This window comes from Leuciscus leuciscus, assembly GCF_965113295.1.
Source record: "Leuciscus leuciscus genome assembly, contig: SUPER_11_unloc_8, whole genome shotgun sequence".
Classification (NCBI taxonomy): domain Eukaryota; kingdom Metazoa; phylum Chordata; class Actinopteri; order Cypriniformes; family Leuciscidae; genus Leuciscus; species Leuciscus leuciscus.
In genome coordinates, this window is record NW_028118539.1 from 284,610 (window position 1) to 312,500 (window position 27,891).

The 27,891-nt window shown below is 38.3% G+C and overlaps 1 protein-coding gene across 1 annotated transcript in view; it reads left to right on the top strand.

Annotated features, from left to right (window-relative positions):
- The window catches only part of LOC309510281 (NACHT, LRR and PYD domains-containing protein 3-like), a 359,584-nt gene that overhangs the window by 252,949 nt on the left and 78,744 nt on the right, over nucleotides 1-27,891 (top strand). Inside the window, exons 10-11 of the mRNA XM_082191284.1 lie at nucleotides 5,508-5,681; nucleotides 17,054-17,224. Coding sequence (XP_082047410.1) covers nucleotides 5,508-5,681; nucleotides 17,054-17,224 — 345 coding nt within the window. The remainder of the gene's footprint in view (nucleotides 1-5,507; nucleotides 5,682-17,053; nucleotides 17,225-27,891) is intronic.

A 27,891-nucleotide genomic window follows, 5' to 3' on the forward strand; every position in this document is an offset into this window, starting at 1 on the left:
CAAAAAATTAAATATTCATATAGCATGTTTATTGGTTATTCACATGCAAGGGAGGCCAATAATTCTAGCCCAAGAATGCGGTCTTACATTTAGAGCAAAGCGTGGAGTTAGTTGGTTTAATTTTATGTTGTATATGTCGTGTCTGTTCAGAATCTTGTTCTTTTGCACCCTGAGAGTTTGTTATCCTGAGTCCACACCATGTCCCATTTGTCTTTTATTCACACTTAACTCTCTCCAATTGTAATCTGCAGAGGTGTGGACTCGAGTCATGTGACTTGGACTCGAGTCAGACTCGAGTCATGAATTTGATGACTTCAGACTCGACTCGACAAAATGTACAAAGACTTGCAACTCGACTTGGACTTTAACATCAATGACTCGTGACTTCACTTGGACTTGCGCCTTTTGACTCGAGAAGACTTGCTACTTCCCATGAAAACTGGGGAAAAAAATGTCCACACGGCCGCGCCGCTCTCAGTTTATCTGCATCTGTGAAAAAAATGTGCACCAGTATGGCAAGCCAAGAGGCTCAGAAATACGCCATAGATGAATCGCGTTTAAAGCCAAACGCCGTAAAATACGGCGTTTTAAACCGTATTGGACGCCGTAAAATACGCCGTTGTAATTACAAACGCCGTAAAAGACGCGCGAAATACGTCAATGACGCCGTATTTGACGGCGTTTTAGTGTGCATGGAAAGCGCCGCTTTTTACGCCGTTCATCTCGCCAGATGACGCCGTAAAAAACGCCGTTTTGGTTGCACAGAGCGCGCGCTATTTACGCCGTTTTGCTTATAGTATAATGAGACACGCCCACTGATTTCCACAGCCAGTAAGTTTGAACTGTTCTCTCCCAATCAATGATGAACTGAGTCAGACCAGACGAATTCAGCACGGATCATTTGTGGTAATCCAATTCGTATGCTTCCAAGGAATTATTAATTTTATGTTAATTATTAATATTAATCCAAGCTAAATAATAAACTGAAATTAAAGAAAATATTAAAGATCATTCAAATCAATAAAGCAAAATGAATAGGATTTTCACATTTAAAAATTTGAGCCGGAACATGTGAACATGGGTGACACATGACTTGCCCGCTTGTTGTGCTAGTTGAGATTGCTGTTTGCCTCGATCGTTTCAGGGAAAAAAATGTCAAAAAAACAGCAAAGTTTGCTTAAATTTTTAAAATACGCTGGCCAGTCAGATCCCAAACAAGCAAAAATCGTTTCCGCTGATCAAGAATGTGGAGACCATGGTGGACACAGCAGTAGTATCGACATAATATCTCGTTATTTCGAGATATTTCACATATTATGTCGAAATAACGAGATATTATGTTGATATAACATTATTATTAATAATAGCCTACATCTTTATTTGATTGTGCTGAATGTTGCGCTTGTTCAATTTAATAAAACTTTAATTGTGATCATTAAAATAACTGAATATTAAATATTTAGTGGCCAAGTTTTGCGCAGCTCCCCCTGTCAATGATCTAGCACCCCCTCAGCACATGCGTTAATTCTCTGGCGCCGCCCCTGCAGAGAAGCTACGTAGGCAGTGTAAATTTTTTTTTTTTTTTTTCGTTACCTCCAACCCCCGTTTTGAGTCGCCGGATTGTTCAGACATTGTATCAGAATTATGGATAGAGTATAGAGTTATGGATGTTATCCTGTTTTTTCTCCGTTCACAGAAGCACTACAGGTGAATACGATGATGAATCCCCCTATTCTGTTGCTGCTATTTTACATGCAGGCTAAAACAAAAAAAATATTTTTAGTAGGCCTATTTTTAATGGGTCACAGTGTAATGGGAGATTTTTGATTTTCATTACTTACTTTGATTTTCATTAACATACACTAGATTGACTACTATGTGTGTTGCTGACTATGTGATATAATGATTGATGTGAAACGCCTGCGAAGCAGGAGAAGAGGGGGAGAGCTTTGAAGGCTGAAGCCCTGACCCCTAAGGTCAAAGGGCTGTCCAATTTAGGACTTGCAGACTGTAAGTTAAGCTAAACTAAAGTTCAGTGTATAATAGGATCACTGGTGGAGTGTCTTATCCATCTCTGGAGTTTAAAGAACCTTGGAAGATAACAATAACAGAGTATAAAGACTGGCCTGCCCCTCCCTCCTGGTCGCACTTGTTTCACAGACTGTACTGTCTACCTCTGTGTGGCAATTGGGCCTCTTGCAAGATAATAAATTACTTTTTAATAATCATTTGATTCCAGACTGTCTCTTACGCCAAAGATGATTGTTTAGTGAATTAAACTGCCATAACAACAGTCACTTGTTCATTCTAATTTAATTTAATTTTAATTTAACATAATCTTGTCGGTTAATGAATGGAAGATCGCGTCGGTTGAAGGTGGAAGCAAAAAAACCCCGAAATGAATTCAGTTTGTTGATAAAAAAAAAAAAAAAAAACATTTCTCATTTCCGTTTAGTTTAAGTTTTTCAACTAATAGTTATATTTTCCTTTATTTCAGGTTTATTTCGATTAGCATTTCAATGTTTTTAATAGTTTTAGTTTTACTTAACTAACCCTGCCTGGGCAAAACATCGACAGAACTGTCAATTTTACAACTCTTTCAAGCCACGAATTTTTACAAATATTCACGAATTATTTAATGCCGGTCTGGGACACAATATTAGGCCAATCACACTCATCCAGGCCAATTAACCTACAGCTATTGTTGCAAGCATAATTTACATTTCTTTTAAGAATAATGACTCAAATGTGGGAAAGAAATAACTAGGCTATGTTATTTTTATTAATGAATATAATATGAATAAAACACGAATTTAATTAGCCTACAAAAATCGGAACACTATTTAATTCTGGAAGGAGAAGCTTATATACCTACCAACAAATCTGCCACATTTTTTAGAAATAGCAAAAAATACATTCGTCTTATTTTTTTTTCAAATAGGCCTATTTAAAACACATAAATTCATAGGGCATTCTATGGGTTATATCAATATGTTGTTATTCAGCACTTAGATGGAAATGTGCCGAGTTAAGCCAATACGACCTGGATTCTTTTCCTTGTTTAATAACTCCTCATATACGAGCATAAGAATTCGAATTGGATTACCACAAATGATCCGTGCTGAATTCGTCTGGTCTGACTCAGTTCATCATTGATTGGGAGAGAACAGTTCAAACTTACTGGCTGTGGAAATCAGCGGGCGTGTCTCATTATACTATAAGCAAAACGCCGTAAAATAGCGCGCGCTCTGTGCAACCAAAACGGCGTTTTTTACGGCGTCATATGGCGAGATGAACGGCGTAAAAAGCGGCGCTTTCCATGCACACTAAAACGCCGTCAAATACGGCGTCATTGACGTATTTCGCGCGTCTTTTACGGCGTTTGTAATTACAACGGCGTATTTTACGGCGTCCAATACGGTTTAAAACGCCGTATTTTACGGCGTTTGGCTTTAAACGCGATTCATCTATGGCGTATTTCTGAGCCTCTTGGCTTGCCATACACCAGCTGTATGCATGCAGCGAGCGCGCGCGCTGCCTGCACGACATCCAATCACTGTAGTCCCACGTTGTTTTGATTCGACAGCATCGTTTCACACAAACTCCGTTTGCAGTGCGTATGCGTCAGCGGTGCGTATTTTTTTCCGTACCCATGTTAACAGGTTAGAGCTTTACACTGCACGCGGTTGCAGTCCGTCGATCCGTTCCAGGTGCGGTGCGTATACAGCAGTGCCGCGATCGTTTCCGCAACGAGTCTATTTCTGCTGTGCTACACATGTGCTGCACGCGCTGAATTAAAGTGACAGCGCATGTTTCGTGGTCAAAATGAACACAGATTGACCTACATTTTTTGTAATTTCACCATAAACGCGATTAATTAAATAAAATGTAGTAATCTCACCATAAATGTATTTAATTAAATACTATTTTCACTTTAAGACCAGGGTAAAGCAAGGAAAACTACAATTTACCTCAACAAGGCGACATAATGAACGACACTCGTCGCATTCGTGGAGGTGGAAAAACATGTTCCTTGTGACATGCGAGATTTATTGTATTAATTTAAATATAAAATAAAAGACATGAGAGTCGGCTGTTTTTTTATACAAGTAGCCTATGGTTAAATATTTGACCACTTGCTTTAGGAACTTAATATAAGTAGAAGTAATGCATTGAATAATAGGCCTACGTTGTTTAAATTGTGTTTAAACGTGCATACGTCTATTAAAGAGTGTATGTGTACAAAGAGAATCGCAATGCTGAGACGTTAAGACCGGGGAAGCCTAAATCAAGGGAAAATACATATTTCAACAAGGCAACATAACACTCGTCTCATTCGTGGAGGTGGAAAAACAAGTTCTTTGTGACATGCGAGATTTATTGTATAAAGATTTAAATTATGCAAAAGAAAGAGTATGAGTCTGCTGTTTTTGTCAATTTTAAGTTTTAATTTAAAATGTAGGCTATGCGATTTTAATATAAGTACATGGTTAAATATTTTACCACTTGCTTGAGCAACTTAATATATAATTATATAAGAGTAATGCATTAAATAATACGTTGTTTAAATTGTATTTAAACGTGAATACGTCTATTAAAGAGTGTATACGTGTGTACAAAGAGAATCGCAATGCTGACAATTTTTTTTTTTTATAAAAGATGCTAATAACTTCTGGATTTGAAATACAAATAGTGAGTATGTATTTGTGGTACAGCCGCGGATCACGCACTGCAAACGCAGCATATGTGAAAGCACTATTGCGCGTGCTGGTCTTGCACCGCATACGCACTGCAACACGCATTCCAATTATATTATCAGGTTGGTCCAGTTTTTCAGAAGTGATAATTTTGAGGAGTGAGGATTTTATTGATGACATGTTTAAAAAGGTTTAGGCTAAAACGACCCATGTCTATTTGAAAGTTAAACTGTTTTGCAATATGAGGTTAATACAATACAGGACTGAAGCTGCATGCTGTGCATTGTTCTAGTGCAATATGCTGTTGAAATACAAGCATTTTTTGTGAAAATTTAATTTTCTGTTTTTTACTGTATTTGATTAATGTCATTGTATAAAAAGAGGTTTAAATAAATACAAATCTTACTGACGTACATGATTTGTATAAATTTTATTTCTGTGGTAAGAGGACTTGAAATGACTCGAAACTAAAATGGTAGGACTTTGGACTCGACTTGAGACTTGTTGGCTTTGACTTTTGACTCGACTCGGGACTTGCCTCATCTTTGACTCGACTTGACTCGGGACTCGAGGGCAAAGACTTGAGACTTACTTGTGACTTGCATAACAATGACTTTGTCCCACCTCTGGTAATCTGTGACACCATTACCTCAAGGTTCCTGAGTAATTTTGAGACAATGCCATCCATTGGTGACCAAGTGCAGTGTTTTCTTTACTCCATCTACAAATTGTCTATTTTTTCTCAATTTTCTATTGCTTTTTGTTTTCAGTTCATAGTGTTTACCAAGTATGATTTTCATCTCTCTACAGTTTGAGTGATTGTGGAGTCACAGAGAAAGATTGTTCTGCTCTGACTTCAGTTCTGATATCAAACCCCTCACAACTGAGAGAACTGGATCTGGATAATAGAAAACTACGAGATCCGGGTGTGAAGCTTCTCTCTGTTGTACTGGAGGATCCTGACTGTAAACTGGAGAAACTCTGGTAAGATCATCTACGGTATATCATAGTCAGACATGTTATTGTCTTCTGTAAGACTAAAGGCACACTGAGTCCGAAATTCGCATCCGAAAATTTCACACGTTAAAAAAAACAATTCGACCTCACGTTGTGTCAATCACGCTTGCACACTGTCTACGAAACTTTCGTCCGTAATAAAAAAAATCGGGTCGGGTTCGATTTTCTGCGTTTTTCGCATCCACAGCCAGTATTTTGAGAGGTTTTTTGACAATTCAAAGTCACCGTACAAGCGAACGACAAAATCCAGAATGGCGTCTGACAAGCAGACAAGTGTCTGTCACACGCTGTGTGTGTGTGTGTGTGTCTGTCCATACCTTAGACATACTGCCAGTCTCTGTTCAGGATCGATTGGTTCACGGAAATTGGTGGTCTTCTTTTTAACCCTCTGGGGACCAAAAACGCGCCCACGCGTTTTGCTCGTTTTTTTTTTTAGCAATGAAAAATAAACACAAAATGCTCTGTTAATTTTGATCTTTCATTTTCGTGTAATACATCAATCGATCCTGTTCAGTTTCTATTTTTTTTCTGTATACTCACAATACAAATAAAGTGTTTTGCTTTTTGACAAATAAAGAAAAACTAACATGATGCTATTTCTGCCTTCTCTCTGTCAGTAAACTCCCATTTGAAACGCGTTCGAAAATTATCTATAACTCCGCGAAAATTCAGTCAAACAGGCAAACAGACCCACGGGCATAAAGCTTGAGATCGCAGCTTTTAAATGAAGTAATTTATATAAAAAACAAATATTATCAGCTTCTGTAATCTGTATAAAAAGAGAGCGACTCCAGTCGAGCTCATTAGGAGCCATTCAAAAGTAATGTGACCACTCCCCGGAGAGCGCGTGCTATTCAAACGCAAATTCTGAGAACCATTTCAGTCTGTGAAACGCCCCCACATCAGCTGTAAACAAAGAGGCATAATATAGCCTACCTTATGGAGAAAATTTTCCGTGCTGATATGAGGAGCAGATCCCGCTGAGGAGTGAGGTAGGCTAAGTTATCCTTTCTCAAGTGTTAATGTGGAATAACGTTATGGAATAACGTTGTAGGCTTATGTAAACAAAAAGATGAATCGCGTTTCTATAATATGAATCGCGCGTCTATTTGTAAAGAGTGTTTAGCCTAAATATGAATCGCGCGTCTGTGTGTGAAAGAATAAACTGCTTTTACAGTTACAGTTACTGCGTTACAGTCAGGCGAAGTATGAAAGACAACATTTTGTTGACTAAATTTGGGTACAGTTTTTACTGTAGAATATACTGTCACATCAAATAAGCTTTTCTGAATATATATAAAATACTATTTTGTCATAAATAAAGTCATAGACTAAGATGTTCCAATGTTGGCTATATTCAAACTAATGAATACATATGATAAAATGAAGGCCTATAATCTTTTTTTTTTTTTTTTTTACAAAGAAAGAGTACTTTTTTGCAGAAATATTGCTGAAATTGTAATTATTGTTGTAATTGTAACCTTTTTAATAAAATAGCAAAACATATTTACAAGATAGATGTAAGCAAAATCTTAAATGGTCAATATAAGTCTTCTTCAAAATATATATTTTGTCTTTGCATTGTGGCTCAGTCAGTGTCACACCTGAATGAATGGCTAATTATGCAGAGTCATTATGCAGAGTGGGTGGGACTAAGGTGTAAACTACTCCTCCCCCTCGCATATTGGCTTTCCAAGCAAAACCTGTTTTACACCATTTAAATCAATGTATTTTTTTTTGTGAACGATAAAGCAAGACTATTTTCACATAATTTTGAAGCTAGAACTGAAAGGGACAACATCCATTAGTCAAAAGTCTTGTGGGCACATATTTTGTATGAGTTTTGTGGTCTTATTTCAGCAACTTTCATTTTTATTTTTTTAAATAACCACGCATAAACATTATTCTCTTAAAAATACAAACATCTACATACATGTTGCTCGCATATTATGGTAGGCCTGTTTGTGCTATATAGAGTGAATTTACACCTTTGCCATTAACATGTTTATAAATAACTGAAAAAAGCACAAATGTCAGAGCATGTCAGAACATCTCAAGGGCCCCAAAAACAGCTTGGTCCCCAGAGGGTTAATATGTGGCTCCAATATCGCTAGCAAAGCATCAAACTGTTCCACTGACATTCTGAGGTAAATTTTGAATCGCTCGGGATAATTTCGCAACTCCTTGATTAAGAGGTGAAACTCTCCTTCCTCTCGGCACAATCTCAGGATTGGATGGACCCAATATTTCCTCTTTCTTTTTCTCTTTTTAAGAAGAAAGAGGGCAACAAAATCATCCTCACTGCTTGACGAATCCATTTTGTATTTTTTGCGTTTTTTTTCCGCAAAGGTTTAATAAATGCGCATCGGACTCAGTGTGCAAGGTTTCTGTGCGTGACGAATTTTAAGGCTGACGAACACGAAAAAACGCATAGGAAAATTTCGGACTCTCGTGTGCAATGGCCTTTAATCAGGGTTCCACAAATCTGGCACTGGAGGGCCGCTGCCTTACTGAGTTTAGCTCAAACCCTGATAAAACTCTCCTTCCTGTAACTCTGAAGACATGGATTAGCTTGTTCAGGGGTCTTTAATTAGGGTTGGAGATAAACTCTGCAGGACAGCGGCACTTCAAAACCGGATTTGAGGAACCCTGGACTAAATGCTCTGATGTAAATTTTAGGGCTACACTGCAGAAAATAAATTTCTTTCTCAGTATTTTTCTTTTTTTTTCCTTTTTGTATTCTTAATTAAAGATAAATTTACTTGAGAAGCAAAATAACTTAAAATGTTAAGTCTTGTATACTGAAAAATTGCTTATGTATCTTGATTTAAGAATTTTTAGATATTAGATATTTAGACTACGTCTGGATCGGATTCAGAACGATGATCAAAACACAGATGGAGTAGATCAAGTTCAACAACACCCCCAAAGCTTCACAGTCCTATACCTCGTCCAGTGTCGACATTTCATTAAGTAACATTAGGCAGTTTTGATTTTACATATGCGTCTGCTGACATACGTGACCCGTTCTGGCAAAATGAGTCGCAATGAGCAATTGTTCATGACTGAGCTACACCTGTTTGACTTTAATAGTCAAAGTCAATTTTGAGAAAAATCGAGTTAAAGTTTTCTGAAGGTTCCAAAACAAAATCATCTACCAACCATACCTTAAAATCTCTGGTAATAACACCAAATTTGGCACACACCACCGAGTCAAATCCAAATATTTATAGGAACAATATATATTCAACTTTTTTCCCCCATGGTACCACAATTGTTTGATTAAAATTAATGAAAAAGACAGCCTATATATTCAGACCTACTGTACTGCACAGGTCTAATATAAGATCAGATGTTTTTCCCCAACAGTTAACCAAACGTTCACTTAACACATAGCAGATTATGTTTGCTTGAATACTCGCCAAGACAGATATTTTGAAACACTGTAATTCTGTGTAGGTATAAGAGTATATCGGGATCACGCGCTGTCTGAGGCGTCTTTGAGGCACGCTTCGGATGTGTCAGTCAATGTGAGTAAAATCATTTTGTTTAAATCAGTATGAGTTTGAAAATCACATTTCATTGGTTCAGACTCATGCCATCGAGAATTCGCTATTAATATTCACAAAGTTGGATTGCTACGTTTTAAAAAAATACCAAACTTGTGCTGAGGGAAAGCACAGTCGTCGAGAAGCGAGCAGAGAAAACTGCATTTTTCATGGACAAAGGAAAACATACAAATAAAGATACTTTTAAATGTTTAATTGGTATTTTGACCCTTGGGATCACTAGATGAGGGCTTAATGAACTCATTTTAGTGAAAACCTCAAATTCGACCATTTTGCCTGTAGCTCAGAATTATCCTGTACGCATTCTGACTCATTTTGCCAGCACGGGTCACATATGATATCGCATGTTTCTGCTTCTTCTTCGCCTGTGTTTTTATCATGAGATTTAATACGTTTTCAAAAGTGAAAGATCTCAAACTAAACCGCCTTCAGTGATACATGTGTTAAATAGTTGTTGTTAAGTGTTAGCTTATTATATTTATGTTGAAATTTTATGGATTTAATTTTTACATTTTCCATAATCTGCCTGTAAATGTTTGTATCTCCCAGGATACGTTTCCCCTTTGGGAGTTTAAATTAATTGGAAAAAATAATGTTTGTTTGGCAATGCGTGTTACAACATTTTAATAACAATTTTAAAACATGTATTCTCTCATAACTTTAAACATTCTTTGTAAAATTCGGTCGAACAATGCCTGTTTATGAATATATTAGCCTACTGTATCATATTTAATATGCAAATTTCTAGGGCCTATAAATTATCAATATGACCAAAACTTTGCTGAGAAACATCGTGTACACAGTCTTCTTCATGCCTTCTGTCCTCTGATTGATAGTTTATACTTAACAAATAAAAATAAAAATCAAGTCCTTTTGCTCAGAAAGTTTTTATTTTTATAAATGTAAATGTAAGAAACATTTATTAGACTGAAGCAACTGGGGTTTATTGATTATTAATACACCAATTTTTTTATCCATGATCCATAAAAGCTGTGCGTGTGTGTGCGTGTGTGTGCGTGTGCGTGTGTGTGTGTGTGTAATGTGATACTCAACAAAAAACAGATGCAAACTTGTATATGCATGCATGCATGCATGTGTGTTGTTTTGTTGAGTATCATATTTATACATCGCTTTTATGGCTCATACTGTCAGAAACACAGGGTTAGGACTAGTGTGAAAACTTGAACACAGTCAAAAGGTGAACCCAAATGCAGAAAACCAGATGACAGTTCTGGGAAATATCTTCAAATCTTGTATTTGATGAAAAGGAACGTCCAAACTTTCCTAGGATAAATCCAAAAAGTAAACTCCAAAAAACTTCCACAAATAGTTTGATAACAGTTCCAAAAAGGAAATCCAAAAAGTCCACAAAGTAAATCCAGAAGGAATTTGAAAAAAAGTTCACAAAAAGATCTGTGAGTACTCCAAAATTTCAAAGAGCAAAAGTCAATTAAACAAAACAAAGGAACCATACCAGGGGCCTGTACCATGAAGCCGGTTTAGGTGGCTAGCCAGCTATGTTTCAGTTTAGTTTCCGCCAACCCTGGGTTTTAGGTACTATGAAAGTAGCTTGGCTTTAATCGGAGTTCGTTACCATGGTATCTTACGCTGCACGGCTAACCTGCTCCGGGGCAGGTTATGTTCTGGATTCAAGATCTCAGACTGAAGTTTGACCAATCAGCTGAGAGCAAAGAAACATATAGGTGACGTAATTTATTCCCAGTGTCTGTTACAATGACTTCACCTTTTCTTCCAAATCCGGTGGACATCTCAGCGCAAATTGTTTGACGAGCACTTCGTAGAGAAAGAGTTTTTAGCCAGACAAAATCCCCTTGCCTTTCCTGATAGTTACTTGTATGAAAGATACAGATTTTCCGCGGAAGGAATGTCTTATCTTTGCGAACTTCTTGAGCCGCACATAAAGAATTTAACACGTCGAATTCATGCACTTACTGTACCGCAAATATTGCGTTGCGTTTTTTTGTTGTTGCAAGTGGTGTATACTTGCACGGTGGGTGACGCACAGAAGCTATAGGGGAAAACACGGTTTGTCGAACCATTCGTGAGGTGGTCCTCGCTCTGCAGGAGTACATGAATAGTTTCATTAATAGTGTTCCCCGGACATTTATCGGCCATGTCCATAAAAGAGGGCTTTTATAAAATTGCCGGTAAGATATATTGATAGGGTGACATCACATGAACAATTTTTTTTTTTTTTAAAGCAAATTGCACAAATGTAGGCTACTAAACAATATAGTACATGTTAAGAATTATTTTAAATCTTTATTATTATTATTCTGTTAATCTTATGATAGGATTCCCTAGCTTTCTTAGTAGTACAAATAGGCTACGTTCTATAAAATTATGTATATATGTATGTGTAGCCTATATGTGTAATATAGCCTATTTTTTATAATGTATAAAAATGTGCATGTATAATTTTTTATATATTATAAAAATAGGCTATATTACACATATAGGCTACACATACATACATAATTTTACATAAATATAGAACGTATTTGTTTAACTTACACATTAACAATCAGCAATCTTTCTCCAACAGTCTTCTCTTGCTTTGGCAACAGAGACCGTATTGTTTCGAGCTTGAAGTACATATTTAAATTCATCGTAATTCTGAATGATTATCTCTTGCTCCCCCGCGGAAAAATATATCGCTCTCGCTCTACTACCCGCGATTGGTTGTTCAGCGTCGACGTCACTCTTTTATGTGCACGCGCGCGTGGAGTAATCATAGCTTTAGGATCAAAGCCTGAGTTGACAGAGAAAGTTGATGAGCTGCATCATGGTACCAATAAAGCCTGATTGCATCGGTTTGGTTTTGTCAACTCAAAACTAATCCTGTAACCTCGAGTTTGTTCAGCTACCTTCATGGTACAGGCCCCTGGTACACAAATTAGATTTAGATAACTCCAAAAGAGGCACAGCAAGAGAATGACCTAGACTTGGTCATGGCACTGGAAACACTGAGCAAAGTACTCAGGAGAAGGGTGACTTAAATACACAAACAGGGAACAAGGCACAGGAGACATAATGACAGAGACTGAAAACCAACAAGAGACACAATGAACATATATAATCTATGTGGCCAAACATAAGTCTAAAACCTTGACACCAGTGTTGTGCCTGAACGCGTTCATTGAACGATAGTTCATGAACTCGTTCATATTTTGGGCGAACGTGAACTGAACGTACTCTGTTACTGCCTGATGAACGTTACTGTGAACTCGTTCATTCTGGTGTCTGTGAACGGCACGCTCTCTCAGTTTAACTTCGTTCAAAAGGGTGCAAGATTTCTATAGAAATTTATTTGTCCCGTTCGGAACCTCCGTTGTCCCGTTTATTGACGCTGATCTAACCACTGATGTATGACTGAATCTGATACAACAGCAACACTTGATCATAGCTGTCAACATTGAACATTGAAAATAAGGGAGATTTCCCAGAATCCATCCCCAAAATAAGGGATTTTTTTACACGATTCTTACCCACAAACTTTTTTAAAAAGCACTGATCATTAACAGTCTAAAGAGTTTATAACTACACAATATATATTAAAAAATGGCAGACCAATGGATATGTTTTGTTTTACTTTTCAAAAAAGTGCTTTATTTATGAACAAAGTAAACATTACTTACACATTTTCATTTTCTACAACGTATTTTTAGCTTAATGTTGAGAGACAGAGTGAGAAAGAAACAGAGAGAAAGAGACAGACAGGCAGAAAGAATGTGTAAGAGGCAGTTGAACAAATGGATAGAGACAGTAAAGACAACTGTACACTGTCTTTCTCTCTCACACACACACACTTTGTGTGTGTCTGTCTTTCTCTCTCTCTCACACACACACACACTAGGGGTGGCACGGTTCACAAAACCCACGGTTCGGTTCGTATCACGGTTTTAGGGTCACGGTTTTCGGTTCTGTACGGTTCTTGTTGTTGTTTTTTCTTTTAATCTTTAACACTCCAAAAATTTACTTCAGCATATGATATATAGCTGAATTATCTAATTATTAATTTATTTATTTCATAAATGGGGTGTGTTTGCAAAACGCAGCTTCTCATTTCCCGTGGGCTGTGTCGGACAGTTATTTGTCACCACTTTTTGCCAGGGTTGATATTATGTCCCAGCACGGATGTACCAATACAAATAAATAAAACATTTCCAGTTAACTAGCAAAGTATTCGTTTCGTTCGTTTGTTAAATAAGAAGCAATCTAGCGCTGAAATGTGTTTTTTTTAATCAAGTGATCAAAGTGCTCGTTGCCGTTGCGATCAGTGGCGCTGATACAGTGTTCTCGTGGCTCGCGCACACACCGCAGCGGCCGCACATTCTTCACTCAGACGCGCGCTTCAGTCCGTTGAGGAGACTCTAGGCTACTCTATTCGTTCCGATGAAATCACAAAACAAAATTCATACAAATCTGTCCCTGCTTGATATACAACCGCTGATAAACATAATCGGTTTTGATGAAAAAGAAAAATATATACGAGTGCAGATTAGAACTCAGAACCTTTGACACGCTTGGCAAGTTCTGCCACTGGACCATTAAAGTACATACCGGTACGTGGAACAGTCGATCTATGTAGCCTATTTATTCACGTGAAAAAAACAACATATAGCCTAGTGGAGTTGATCTCATTAAATGTCTAAGTAAACCCAGTGTACTATTTAAATCGATTGCTGGACATTGTAATGTTATTCTACATTTGTCTGATTTATGATTTAGCATTGTATTAGCAGTAGCACGGGCACAAGGCTACATTGCGCATGCGTCGAACCGTGCGAACCGCGCGACGCACACACGCACCGAACCGAGACAAGCGAACCGAACGGTTCGGATGTTTTTTCATGTACCGTGCCACCCCTAACACACACACACAGAGTCTCTTTCTCACACACACACTGTCTCTTTCTCTCTCTCTCACACACACACACACACACACACACACACACAGAGTTGATATTTTTATGAGAGGTCGTAACACAACGTATTATTCAATGCATTACTTCTATATAGATTATATAAGTTGCTCAAGCAGAACCATGTAGCTACTTATATTAAAATTGCATACATTTTAAATTAAAACTTAATTTACCAAAACAGCAGATTTCATACCTTTTCTAAATCGTTATACATAAAGTCTTGCATGTCACAACTAACTTGTTTTTCCACATCCACGAATGAGACGAGTGTCGTTATGTTACCTTGTTGAAGTAAATTGTAGTTTTCCTTGATTTACCTCGTCTTAAAATAAAAAGATGACTGTGAAAAATGGTACTATTTAATTACATGCATGAATGGTAAGATTACTAGCCTACATTTTATTTAATTAAACGCATTTATGGTGAAACTATTACATTTTAATGTCAATCTGTGTGCATTTTAAACACGAACCATGCGTTGTCACTTTACAGCACAGCAAAAAATAGACTCGGTATGGAAACGATCTCTGCACTGCTGTATACGCACCACAACTGGAACGGATCGACGGACTGCATCCGTGTGCAGTGTGAAAGCTCTAACTGTTACTGTAACATGGGTGCGGGAAAAAATACGCATCGCACACGCACTGCAAACGGAGTATGTGTGAAACGGGCGTCAGAGGAAGACCACGAGTGCTTAGGGTTCCATTTGGGACAGGGCGACAGATAGTTGCGTGTTCTGAGTTAACACAATCAGAGCGTAAAAATACCGGATATTTTACGGGAAAATACTAAAACGGGAAGACAGCGGGAAAAGAGCTAAAATACGTGAGAAACCCGGAAAAAACGGGAGGGTTGACAGCTATGACTTGATCACGACACCGGTCATCATCCAATCACAGTCCACACTCACGCGCATCAGACCCAGAGATCAGACCATACGAATAACAAACTCTAAATTGAGAATTAATTATTATTTTGGGACAAATCATTGTTTGATTTGCACACAGAATCCTCCGCTGTCTGGTCGCTTCGATCCGGACTCGCGCTAACGGCAAATCCCTTTCACTGTCCGACTGGGTTTTGATTTCGGCAAATCAGTTTTAACGAATTCAAACAGCGTGATTATTGTGAGTCCAACATACATCCAGCCACGCAAGAAAGCATCAAATCGTCCTGAGGGAATAATATAGTGATGTGATTTGCTGACCAAGAAACATTTCTGATTATTATTAATGTAAAAAAAAAGAAAGAAAAAAAATCAGGATTCTTTGATGAATAAAAGATTCAAAGTAAATTTATCCGAAATAAAAAAAACGTAACATTATAAATGTACTTGCTGAATAAAAGTAGGCTATTAATTTCTTTAAAAGTAGTGTATAATTACAAAAGCTTTCTATTTCAGATAAATGCTATTATTTTGAACTATGGTTTGTGTGTAATATGACTTTAATCAAAACAAATGTGTTGTCTGAAAACCTTTTAAACGCATACGAACCTGAAATGACATATAGGCCTACTGTGTTATGTTGGCCTAGCCTATAGCCTACAAATATTTTGAGTGTCCCTCATTTTCCTGTAAAGAACCATGCACGATTGTCCCGCATTTGTTTAGTTGGCAACCCTACCCTCAATGCTATGTAAACCCTGGTTGGATAAGGATTTTAAAATTGGATATGAAGATGAAATCTGACGCATAGTTTCAGTGTTAAAACTGATAACATAATTGCTGTCTGTGGTTTTATATGGGCTGTGGCAATAATTTTGAAAAATAATAGTTTGCAGCAACATATGGAAAAAAAGAACTGAACTAGTTCATTTTTTGGAACTGTGAACTTTAGTTCAAAATTTTGAAGTTTGAACTATGAACTGAACTAGTTCATTTAAAAATGTGTTAACTGAACTTTGAACTAGTTCATGTAGAAAGTGAACTTTCCCAACACTGCCTGACACATATATGCAATTCAAAGCAAATCAATAATAATTAAGAGATGGAAAATGTTCCCCAAAAGCCTGTTGTGTCATATTTGACATTTATATTAACATGAAAAAATGTCAAAATAATTAAATTTTTAACATTAACAAATGGTGAATAATCAATAAACCCAGTTGCTTCAGTCCAGTAAATGTTTCTTACATTAATTTATAAAAATCATGAATCATTAATAAATCATTTCTCAGCAAAAAATACTTTATTTGATAAAAAAAAAGGATAAACTATCAATCAGAGGACAGAAGGCATGAAGTAGATTGTGTGCAAGAGCAAAACAGAGAGGCAGAAGGTAGCATTAGGAAGACAGAAACAATCACTGCATATCCAGTAAAACCTCATGGTATGTTCACTGTCAGCAACAGTGTTGTCATAATTATCAATTTAGGTTAGACCATATTGGTTTCACTTTATTTTAATGGTCCCTTGAACACATTCTGTTGACTATCAGTACAGTTGCACATGTCTACTAACTCCCATTGGAGTGTTAATAGATTTATTAGTAGACTGGTAGGGTTAGGGTTAGAATAAGTTGGCATGTAGTTACAAAGTTACTTATAGTCAGTAGTTAACCTACCATACTCTTGTGTGCTTTCATCTTCACGATGAGTCTGTCACGGAGAAGAGGTGTAGTTGTGTTTGAGCTCATTTAGAACTGTTGGATTTATGAAGAACATGTGTTGAAAGCTTTTTGAATTTCTTTATTCTTTTTTTTATGACTGATAAATCTCCAATTGAAATTTAGACATATTTAATAGTCTGTGTAGAATTGTGGCTTGTACGTGTTGATCTGAACTGAGAGAGTGAAGAGTGTGTCATTGTTCTCTACAGGTTGAGTGGTTGTGGAGTCACAGATGAAGGTTGTTCTGCTCTGGCTTCAGCTCTGAGATCAAACCCCTCACACCTGAGAGATCTGGATCTGTGGGGGAATAAACTAGGAGATTCAGTTCATCTGCTCTCTGCTGGACTTGAGGATCCTCACTGTAAACTGGAGACACTGAGGTAAGATTGTCTCTCTGATTGTCACACATGTCTTTGTCCTCAGTAAGAATTTTAGGACTAAAATTAGCTTGTAAAATGTTCTGTAAACACTAAATCTCAGCACAGAAATCACAGGTGTACACAAATGTCTAATCTCATGATCTGGTATTAGTGTTCATTTTTACATTCTTTTTAAAATATATCCTTTCAATTTAGTGAGTATTTCATTATATTCATTATGTTCAATCATTTTAATTTCTTTATTTAATAATTTAATAACAATAATCTGATCCTATAGTTCCCCCGGCACTGCACAGTCCTTAATCGTTGAAGTTTCTGCTTTGAACGGCTCTTTCCGTGGCTACAAAAATAAATAAATTCAAAGTAGCTTTTCAAACACTACTAATGTACTAATATGAAAGATAATAAGCAAAAGAAATGTAATAACTTCATGCTGATCTTCATTATCATATATGCAGGGAAAACACCTGAACTTCTGCGGAGCAGTAATGAATAAAGTAACATGGTCAGCGTCGCGCTGGTGAGATTAGTTTGCTCTGTCCATTCGGTTTCGCTAGCAAACACGTCCTCCCTGCGATGTCGAGTCGGTCACACAGCTCGGTCCATTGAGCCGCACCGATGATGTCAGCACGGCACGAGCTCTGTAACACCGCTCCGTTTCGTCCCACTATTGGTGTGTTTGGCTTCCCATACAACTCGTTACAACTAACAGACATTGCTTAAAAGAGTTTGTGAGTAGGGCTGGGTACCGAACTTCGATACTTTTATGGTATCGAAAAAAATACTCCAATTCTATGAGTATCGAAAAATTCTTTATCTTTCGGTGCCAAATTTCGGTTCCATCTGAGCGCGTAAGCGCAAGCTTATCTGTCCTCTCTGCATATTGACAAAGAGCGGAGCTCCGACCCACACACACACGGAGAGGTGCGGACGGATTAAACTGTTTGCAGTTTTGCTGAAGTCACAGAGAGTCACGGTTGGTCTCAAGTGTGGTAACAGTTTTTTAAAACTTCACGCAGACAGCGTTTGCTGCGATATGATATTAATTTAATGGCGAGCAGAAAGCGGTCGCGGTGCTGTTGACGTTACACTTCCTCTTACTAAACAAGCAGCCACAATGGTGTTTTCTCTCCCCTGATGACTGACTGACAGGCAGTCATTTTATTAATGTTAGGCTATGTCTACATTAATCCGGATACATTTGAAAACGGCGTTTTCGTTTATAAACGCTCTCCCTCCACACTAGCGTTTTCAGGCGTTTTCGGACGTTTCAGTGTGGATGAGAAACTTTTGAGAAACGCCTGAAAACGCTTAATTCACCTTACTGCGCATGTGTTAATCCCCACCAAAGATCACTGATATGATTCAGATGGAAAAATAAATAATGAAGTTATCGCGCAATTCGTCTGACAGGATAATTTTATTTAGTAAAATATCTCACCATTCACTGATGCGGTCCAGGTCGCACGCAGTCACCGTAACGCAACTGCTCTCATGTATTGCCGCGTTTTCAAATGTATCCACTATGGAGTGCGTTTTCAAAAAAGCTTCATTTTCATTAATAAAAACGCCGTCTCCGTGTGGACGGAAGGCCAAAACGGAGAGAAAAATATACGTTTTGTGGACATGCTAAGTGAGTAGTTTTACCAGATTTTTTATTTTATTTTGATAACTGTTTTGATTCACAATTAAGGTGGAAAATAAAAGCTTTGTGTTTAATGTATTTTTGTTGATGTTGAAATTAATTTTAAAACATATGGTATCGAAAAAAGTATCGTTAGGAATCGGTATCGAAACTGAGGTATCGAAATTGGCACCGGATCGAAAAATTCTGAACGATGCCCAGCCCTATTTGTGAGACGCGCCAAATTAAACAGAAGTGCGGACACACAACTTCCTTTTCAAGGGAAATTAGCCATCATCAACTACCGAAATCTCTTCTTAGTTCAGTAATGCGTATGAATGAATTTCACCAAGGTTGATCAATGTTTTTTGTTTCACTAGTGTTGAGGCTTTTCAATAATTGTTTCCTATACGGCCCTTCATACTGGTGGTTTCATATTTGTCTCCTCCAAAGTTTCAGACAAGAATGAACATTGATCTAGTTCATTTGTACAGTATGGTGCACTGGCAGAATAGTTTTGTATAATTAGTGTAGAAATATGTGAAATGCTTATAAATCATTAAATGTTTAAGTTTTATAGGCCCCATTATTACACATTTTTCAAGTGTCCAGACATATATTGTTATCCATTTAATATGAAGAGACAATTTTATTAGTCTTTTTCATTATAATATATATTATAACATTTCTAAAGACACTTATTTACTGTTGTGGTAATAAACACTTATGTGTTAAACTGTAAGCATGAAGTTATAAGGCAACGCAAATAATAGAAATAAATGATAAACATGAAAATGGTCTTGATATAAAAGCTTCAGGTCAGGGGCATTCAGTCCGTATACTGTACGCTGTGAATGCTCTGCAGACCCAAGCCATTTAAGAGAATGAGTTTGTGGACTCGCAAATTAATATTAACACTATAAATATGACTATAAATTCCCTTGTCGGTTGAGGTGTAAAATAAAGCTTACATAATAAAAGTCCGTCATTTATTTATTTGCCATTCAACAATTTTTTTCCAAATAAGTGCCAGTTATAAAGTAAATAAAATTAATACATTATTAGTTAACTGTGTGATTTGTATATGTAAATTTCTGAAATACATAACTTGCACACAGTTACCTCTGATAACAGATCACTCTAAATTGTAATGTAGAGTTGCATTTTCTGTAAAACTGCTTTGAAACAATATGTATTGTGAAAAGCGCTATACAAATAAAATGTGAAATTAATGGAAAAGTTATGGAGGGTTTTGGGTAAGTGTATCCACAACGCTGGCGTTATTATGCATCATCATCATTGTTTTGCGTTCTATGGAAGCATATGGGTAGCAATATTCAATTTGAAATGTAATATGTAAAATGGCAATGCATTTCTGTATTTAAATTTACGTTTTCCATTACATTTGTGCAACGTTTGGTGCAAAATTAAAATTAAAATTCAATTATATTATTTACATTTGCCATTTCATACACTAGTTTTAATATGTAAATTGAATACATATTTTAACATATTTTAAGTTTGCAGTGGCTTCATAAATTAATGAAAAATATAAAAAAACAAAGTACACCTGATGCACATTTCTTTGTTCTTCATTTTCTAGAACTAGTTTAAGAATCTTGCTGTATTTATATGTAATTAATTAAGAGAAAGTACACCGCCATCTTATTCTGACGAAAGTGACTTGAACGCACTGCCGTCGTAAACACGACTTCCCAGGAGGACTTATAGATGATGACGTCACCGGGGGGGCCAACTTCACACAGTGATTGACAGGGTGGGAGGGGGCCGGGCCAACTTCACGCAGTGATTGACAGGGGGGGAGGGGGCGGGGCCAACTTCACACAAGGCTTGTTCGACTTCATGCAGGTCTGCGCAGACCGATCGGCGGCTGACTTGAAGCAGTGCATGCCGGTTAGAAATTTTGTCCGACTTGATAAAGTGCCGACGCCATGTGACTGTGACGTATGCCATCAAAGTGCCGCGAGAGCGATTCGAGAGTAGCCGGAGAACTCAGCCAGCGCAGCTTCTCAAGAGCGGCTGCACGAGCTCTGATAACGACACAGCTGTTCCACGATTGGCCGGATTCACCGCATGACAACGATCACGTGTGTTTCGTGTTTATTCGAAAACCTTTAGTTCCTCTAAAGCTCACAAATCAGTTTTTTATAACAGTAAACACTCTTTTCATGTAGTTGCGATGTTATATTGTGTCATGTTTATCAAATTAAAACTGATTAAAAAACGTAGACTCCACTTCATTGATAGAAGTTTATGTTGAACTTTATTCTTGTTCAAACAGACGCTGTATGAAGCAGTACATAAAGTATTGAATGAAAATGTCTCTGAAACATCTGTGTATTATTTGGCAAATATTGAATTTATTTCACTTCAGCTGTGGTAAAGTATGCAAACACCACGTGAGCGGTCACTACGGGAACCAGAAAGTGTCCGACTTCACGTGTCCATTTGCAGCTCCTCCCCGCCTGCACTCGACTACTCTCAAGAAGTCCTCTCTGCAGCCTGTAGCACGATGACGTAGCTGGATCAGATCCAACACGTACTGGACGCTGTTACGCGCATGCGCGGTGGTGTGTTTGGTGACGTCATATATGCATGCGCACTAGAAGAGAGTTCATCAGTGATGTGATCAGTTTGTATTTTAAACTTAAATTCAGTGGGGTTACATTTTTATGTGCGTACATGTCCTGCAGACACTGAACAGCAAATTAAGAGGAACCTTATGTACAGATCACTGTGGAAAAATTTGCCATTAACGAAGGAACTCTTACCAGACAAAATATCTTAAACCATTTTTTTTCTTTCTTTTTTTTGGACATCTGACAAGATTTCTTTTCTTGATGCTGTTATTATTTTTGCATTTTCCCTTGAATGTGTACTGGTATGTTAAGTTGTTTACAGACCATATTTTATTGTAGCTTTAGGATTAACATTACAGAGACAATTACTTGACTAATTTTTGCTTCCACTCAACAGCAAATATGACCTGAATAAAATAAAATGGCTTAATTTTAAAATGTTCTGTATACACGTATAAAAAAAATATATAATACTTGCGGTGACCACATGCTATTAATCCATCAAATTTAGGTTTAAAATCATGTGATTTAAAATGTTGTAAAATGTACTATTTTGTAGAGAGAAACTAGGATAACTTAAGCATCACATTTATGTAAATAATTATTCATCAATAATTACTTATTACTATTTATCAGTACTACTACTACACAGGTTAGAACGGTTAGATGGGGCGGGGCCAACTTCACTTCCGGCGCTGCACTGTGGCGACGAGTGCCTACAGCACGTCTGAAATGTTTGTTTGTTTTATGGGTTATATGTAAGCGTTTTTCATCACATAAACCTCGAATTACACGCTTTGAAAGTTTGGTTGTTAAGTCAGAAGCGAGCCAACAAAGTCAAGATGCGTTTTGTTACGCAGTTTTTGTCTATCGTCCTGGCGATTCACCTGTTGCTGTTAACAGTCCTTTCACTGAGTCGGGGAAGCTATGCATCGGCCGCCGCCACAACATATGGGATTTTACATTATACCCGGGATCAACTCTGGCAACTAAGGGATCTGCATAGCGGAAACTTTCCAGTCGATCTGCCAGATGAGTGTACACGGACATCCACATCACCGAGGAAAAGAGGCCGGCGAGGAGGCGTACGGCGTAGAGTTCGCGCACGGGGGAGCAAGCCACCTCTACCTACGGTCATCCTGGCTAACAACCGCTCCTTGGTGAAGCAACTTACGGAGCTACGGAACGCTGTGAGGAACCTCTCAGAGTATCGGGAAAGTTGTCTGTTGTGCTTCACGGAAACATGGCTTAAAGACACGACTGATAACTCAACACTCAGGATCACAGGGTTTAGCGACCCGATTAGACTGGACCGTGATGCACAGGTAACCGGCAAAAGAATGGGAGGGGGGGTGTGTGTTTATATAAATGAGCGATGGTGTAAAAACTACACAGTAAGAGACTCCCATTGCTCGGAGGATATTGAGCTATTGTCGCTGTCGGTAAGACCTTACTATCTACCTAGGGAATTTGGTCAGGTGTTTGTCACTGTGGTATATATTCATCCCCGCGCTAATACTAAGGTCGCGGCAAATAGGATATACGACACAATGGCTAAACTAGAAAACATGGCACCTGATGCACCGAAGTTTGTGCTCGGAGACTTTAAAGGGTTAGTTCACCCAAAAATGAAAATTCTGTTAGTAATTACTCACCCTCATGTTGTTCCAACCGTGTAAGACCTTCGTTCATCTTCGGAACACAAATTAAGATATTTTTGATGAAATCTGAGAGCTGATAACTTCTCCGTAGGCTGCTAGGTGGCCCAAACTTGCTGGCCCAGAAAAGTTATTAAAGAGATCGTTAATATAGTCCACGTGACTACAGTGGCTCAATATATCAAGCGACGAGAATACTTTTTGTGCGCAAAAACAAACAAAAATAACGACTTTATTCCACTATTCATTTCCTTTTCTCTGGGCCTCGTAAGTGTTTTTGCGCAGCGCGTCTGTGTTACACGTCACCACGTAGGCTCACTATTGGACTAGTTGGTTCGCGTAGTGTTTTTGCGCTGCGCGTCACACACATGACCAGCGTCGGCCAATAGTGAGCCTACGTGGTGACGTGTAACACAGACGTGCAGCGCAAAAACACTACGCGAACCAACTAGTGGCCCAGAGAGAAGGAAATGAATAGTGGAATAAAGTCGTTATTTTTGTTTGTTTTTGCACACAAAAAGTATTCTCGTCGCTTGATATATTGAGCCACTGTAGTCACTTGGACTATATTAACGATCTCTTTAATAACTTTTCTGGGCCAGCAAGTTTGGGCCACCTAGCAGCCTACCGAGAAGTGATCAGCTCTCAGATTTCATCAAAAATATCTTAATTTGTGTTCCGAAGATGAACGAAGGTCTTACGCGGTTGGAACAACATGAGGGTGAGTAATTACTGACAGAATTTTCATTTTTGGGTGAACTAACCCTTTAATGGATGCTCAATCAAAAGCGTATTGCCCAATTACTATCAATACGTCGAATGCCCGACAAGGAGGGATAAAACACTCGATCTATGCTTTGGGAATATTAAAGACGCTTATAAGGGCTATGCAAAACCACCCCTCGGAGACTCGGATCACAATGCAATCCAGCTTGTCCCGCAGTATAAACAAAAGCTCAAGACCAGCAAACCGGAGATAAAGACAGTTAAACAGTGGACTAATGAGTCTGTTGAACGCCTTCGAGGCTGTTTTGATTGTACTGTGTGGGACATTTTCGTGCACACTAGTAAGAATTTGGAAGAGTTGACTTTAGTGGTGACTGACTATATTCGGTTCTGTGTGGACTGTATAATCCCAGAAAAAACTTTTAGGGTATTTCCAAATGACAAACCCTGGGTAAATAAAGAATTAAAAGTTGCACTGCACAGGAAAAGGAGAGCTTTTGAGCAGGGAGACAGGCTTAAAATGAAAGCAATTCAGAAGGAGATTAGACAGATAACAAATGACTGTAAACAGAAATATAAACGGCAGATTGAGGTGAAAATGAGGGGGAATAACCTGAAACATGCATGGCAAGGGATGTATACAATGATAGGGAAGGAAGAGAAGAAAAGGCACATAGATGCAAATGGAGATGATCAAGCATTTGCAAATGAACTGAATGGTTTTTATGCACGGTTCGAAACATCAGACTTTCTCCTGGAGCGTGATGCCATTAGACAGCAGTTACAGTATGGTACTCCTCCAACTATTACAGCGGATGAGGTGCGTAGAGTTTTTAATAAAATTGATTCTAAAAAAGCACCAGGCCCAGATCAAATAAGTGGTAGGGTTTTGCAAATGTGTAGTGAACAACTTAGCCTCATTTTCTGCCAGCTTTTTCAAAAGTCATTAGATACACATTACATTCCTAAAGCCTGTAGGTCCTCGCTCATAGTACCAGTACCTAAGGTAGCAAGACCAGCTGATTTAAATGATTATCGTCCAGTCGCCCTAACATCAATCGTGGTGAAGAGCCTAGAGAGAATTGTTCTGAGACATATTCTAAATGATGTGCAATGTAATATCGACCCTTTACAGTTTGCCTATAGAAACAAGCGGAGCACAGATGATGCCCTTCTGTATATGCTCCATAATATCTATTGCCATCTGGATAAGCCCAAACGATATGTCCGGGTTCTCTTTATAGATTTTTCCTCCGCCTTCAACACCATCAGGCCCCACATTATGATGGAGAGGCTGGGGCAGTTAGGGGTAAATCCTAACATTATAAGGTGGGTTGAGTCCTTTCTGACGGAGAGAACACAGTGTGTTAGGGTAAATGAGGCTGTGTCCTCCCCGATTATGACCAATACAGGATCCCCATAGGGCAGTGTCATCTCACCAGTATTGTTCACTCTTTACACTAATGAGTGTAGAAGTAATACACCTGAGCATCTTACAATAAAATTTGCAGATGATACAGCAATAGTGGGGTTAATACAGAATAGTGATGAGACCAACTACAGGGCCTGGGTGGATCAATTTGCAGATTGGTGTAGGTCCAGCTATCTTCATCTAAATACAAAGGAAATAATAATAGATTACAGAATTGGGAGCCAGCCCCATCAGTGTTTGGTTATAAATGAAGAGGATGTTGCGATTGTAGCCGAGTACAAGTACTTAGGGACAATAATAGATAATAAGTTGCAATGGAACAGTTATACTATAAAAAGGGGCTGCAGAGGCTGCATTTTATGCGGAGACTAAGACAATTTAGAGTGGATAGTGATATGATGTTACTTTTTTATCACTCATTTGTGGAGAGCATTCTACTTTTTTGTTGTGTTGCCTGGTATTTCTCTTTGTCAGTGACCAATAAAAACAGACTGAGCAAGATAGTTAACTTGGCTAGCAAGGTTGCAGGGAAAAAACTAGACAGTATGGCTATTACCTGTGAAAGAAGGGTGTTGAAGAAAGGTCAAGCAATTAATAGAGAGATGTCACACCCCCTACACCAGGCATATGAGGTGTTGCCATCAGGGAGGAGGATTAGGTTACCCTCTTTCAAAACTAATCGAGCCAGTAAGTCATTCATTCCAACTACATTACACTTATGAATAAGAACTTACCTGCAGGACAGCACTTTAAATAGCATCATGCACTTTCTTTCCAGCTTGACTGTTACAGTATGCACAACTGCACTTTATTATCCTAGTTATGTGTAGTGGGGTTTGAGTCTTCTGTCCTGATGTTGTGTATGGGTGTGGGTGTGGTAGGGTGGGGGTGTTTGGGGAGAGGGAAATGTTGTTGTATATTTTGTTTGGAATTCTGTCTTGTCAACTGTCTTGTTGTCTTATGTATAAATGTATCAGACGTACTGTATGGCAGGGGTTCCCAACCTTTTTTTGTCTGAGACCCCCTTTTACCCAAGAAAATATTTTAGGGCCCCCCTTCACATTTAATGATATTATCGCTCTTGTAAGCTTGCAGCAAGGATGACAAAATATGTTGTTTTCAAACAAACGGTATGTTTACTATAAACAGATATGTTTATGCACAAATAATAGCCTATAATATTGAAAATACAATAACAAAAACATTAGTAGGCCCTTTGTAATTTAAAAATGTAAGCCTAGGAGTAGCCTATAAATTTGCCCTATTTTAAATGCAATAAAAATATCAGTTTTCACACCTGTGTGTAGGTAAAAAAAGAATGAATATAGGCTATTACTAAATGACTTCTGTCTGGGGCCTCAATACTTGCATGTTATTTGTGAGGCTTTATCAATGTGAGGCTTTATTTTTGAGGCTTTTGGCGCTATAGCGGGTGATAATAAACTTGTGTTTATTAACAGAATAATGCGTCTTTCGGAAGAACATTGTAGCCGGAACTACTTCTCTCTCTGTGTGCGTCTATGACGAGTCACGCAGGTACTGGGCTACTCCGCAGCGGCAGCGATCCGAACCAGGGTAAAATAGTCCCTATGTAATCACTTATTATAGGTGTACCATAGTGATTCAGGATAAGACAAAAACACTGCAAAATGGATTCATGATGAACTCGCTCATTATATAAATTTTGAACAGAAAAAAAGTTAAGGACTTTTATTTAATGCAAATTGCTCAAAACTTTTCAAAATATGACGCGACCCCCCACAGAGCTCGCTGAGGCCCCCTTGTGGGCCGCGACCCCCCTGTTGGAAACCGATGCTGTATGGTGTAGAACACATTTCCGAAAGGATAAATAAATCTCTCTCCCTTCACACAGTGATTGACAGGGAGGGAGGGGGCGGGGCCAACTTCACACAGTGATTGACAGAGAGGGAGGGGGCGGGGCCAACTTCACAGTCATTGACAGGGAGGGAGGGGGAGGGGGCGGGGCCAACTTCACGCAGTGATTGACGGCGGAATGCATTTTCAATTTGCACATTGAATTTTGCTTCATTCATTGCGGGACATTTAATGAAAATGCAATCGCAAGTGTCTTAACTGTGGGTGTAAATGCAATTAAGAAAAATAACATTTGAATGATCATTTTGCTACATTATTTGTTTGAACATGTTAAACAGTGACTTTTTATCTCACAATTCTGACTGTTTTTCCCCTCAGAATTGCAAGGTATAAACTCGCAATTCAGACTTTTTCTTGCAATTGCTATTTATGTCACGCAATTGTGAGTTTGGCCCTGTCACAAACGGCACCCTAAACACTCGCGGTCTTCCTCTGAGTCCGCACTTTCCTGACGTAACGCCGCTTTGACTGTCATGAACAAGTCTGCTGTGGAGCTCGCTTCAGTGCGCATTTAGAGCACATATCGACCTCAGAGGGGCGCTCGTGAGTACCCTTCTGAAACCTAAAACTACTAAATGGGACACCCTATGGACTTAATGGGCACGCAGAAGCCATTGTAAGTCTACAAGACTGAAAGTGAGGTGTGCCATTTAGGACAGGGCCTTTATATCTCGGTGAGTGGATTCTGACAAAATGAAACACCTCTGATTGGCTGCGTTCAATAGACCAAC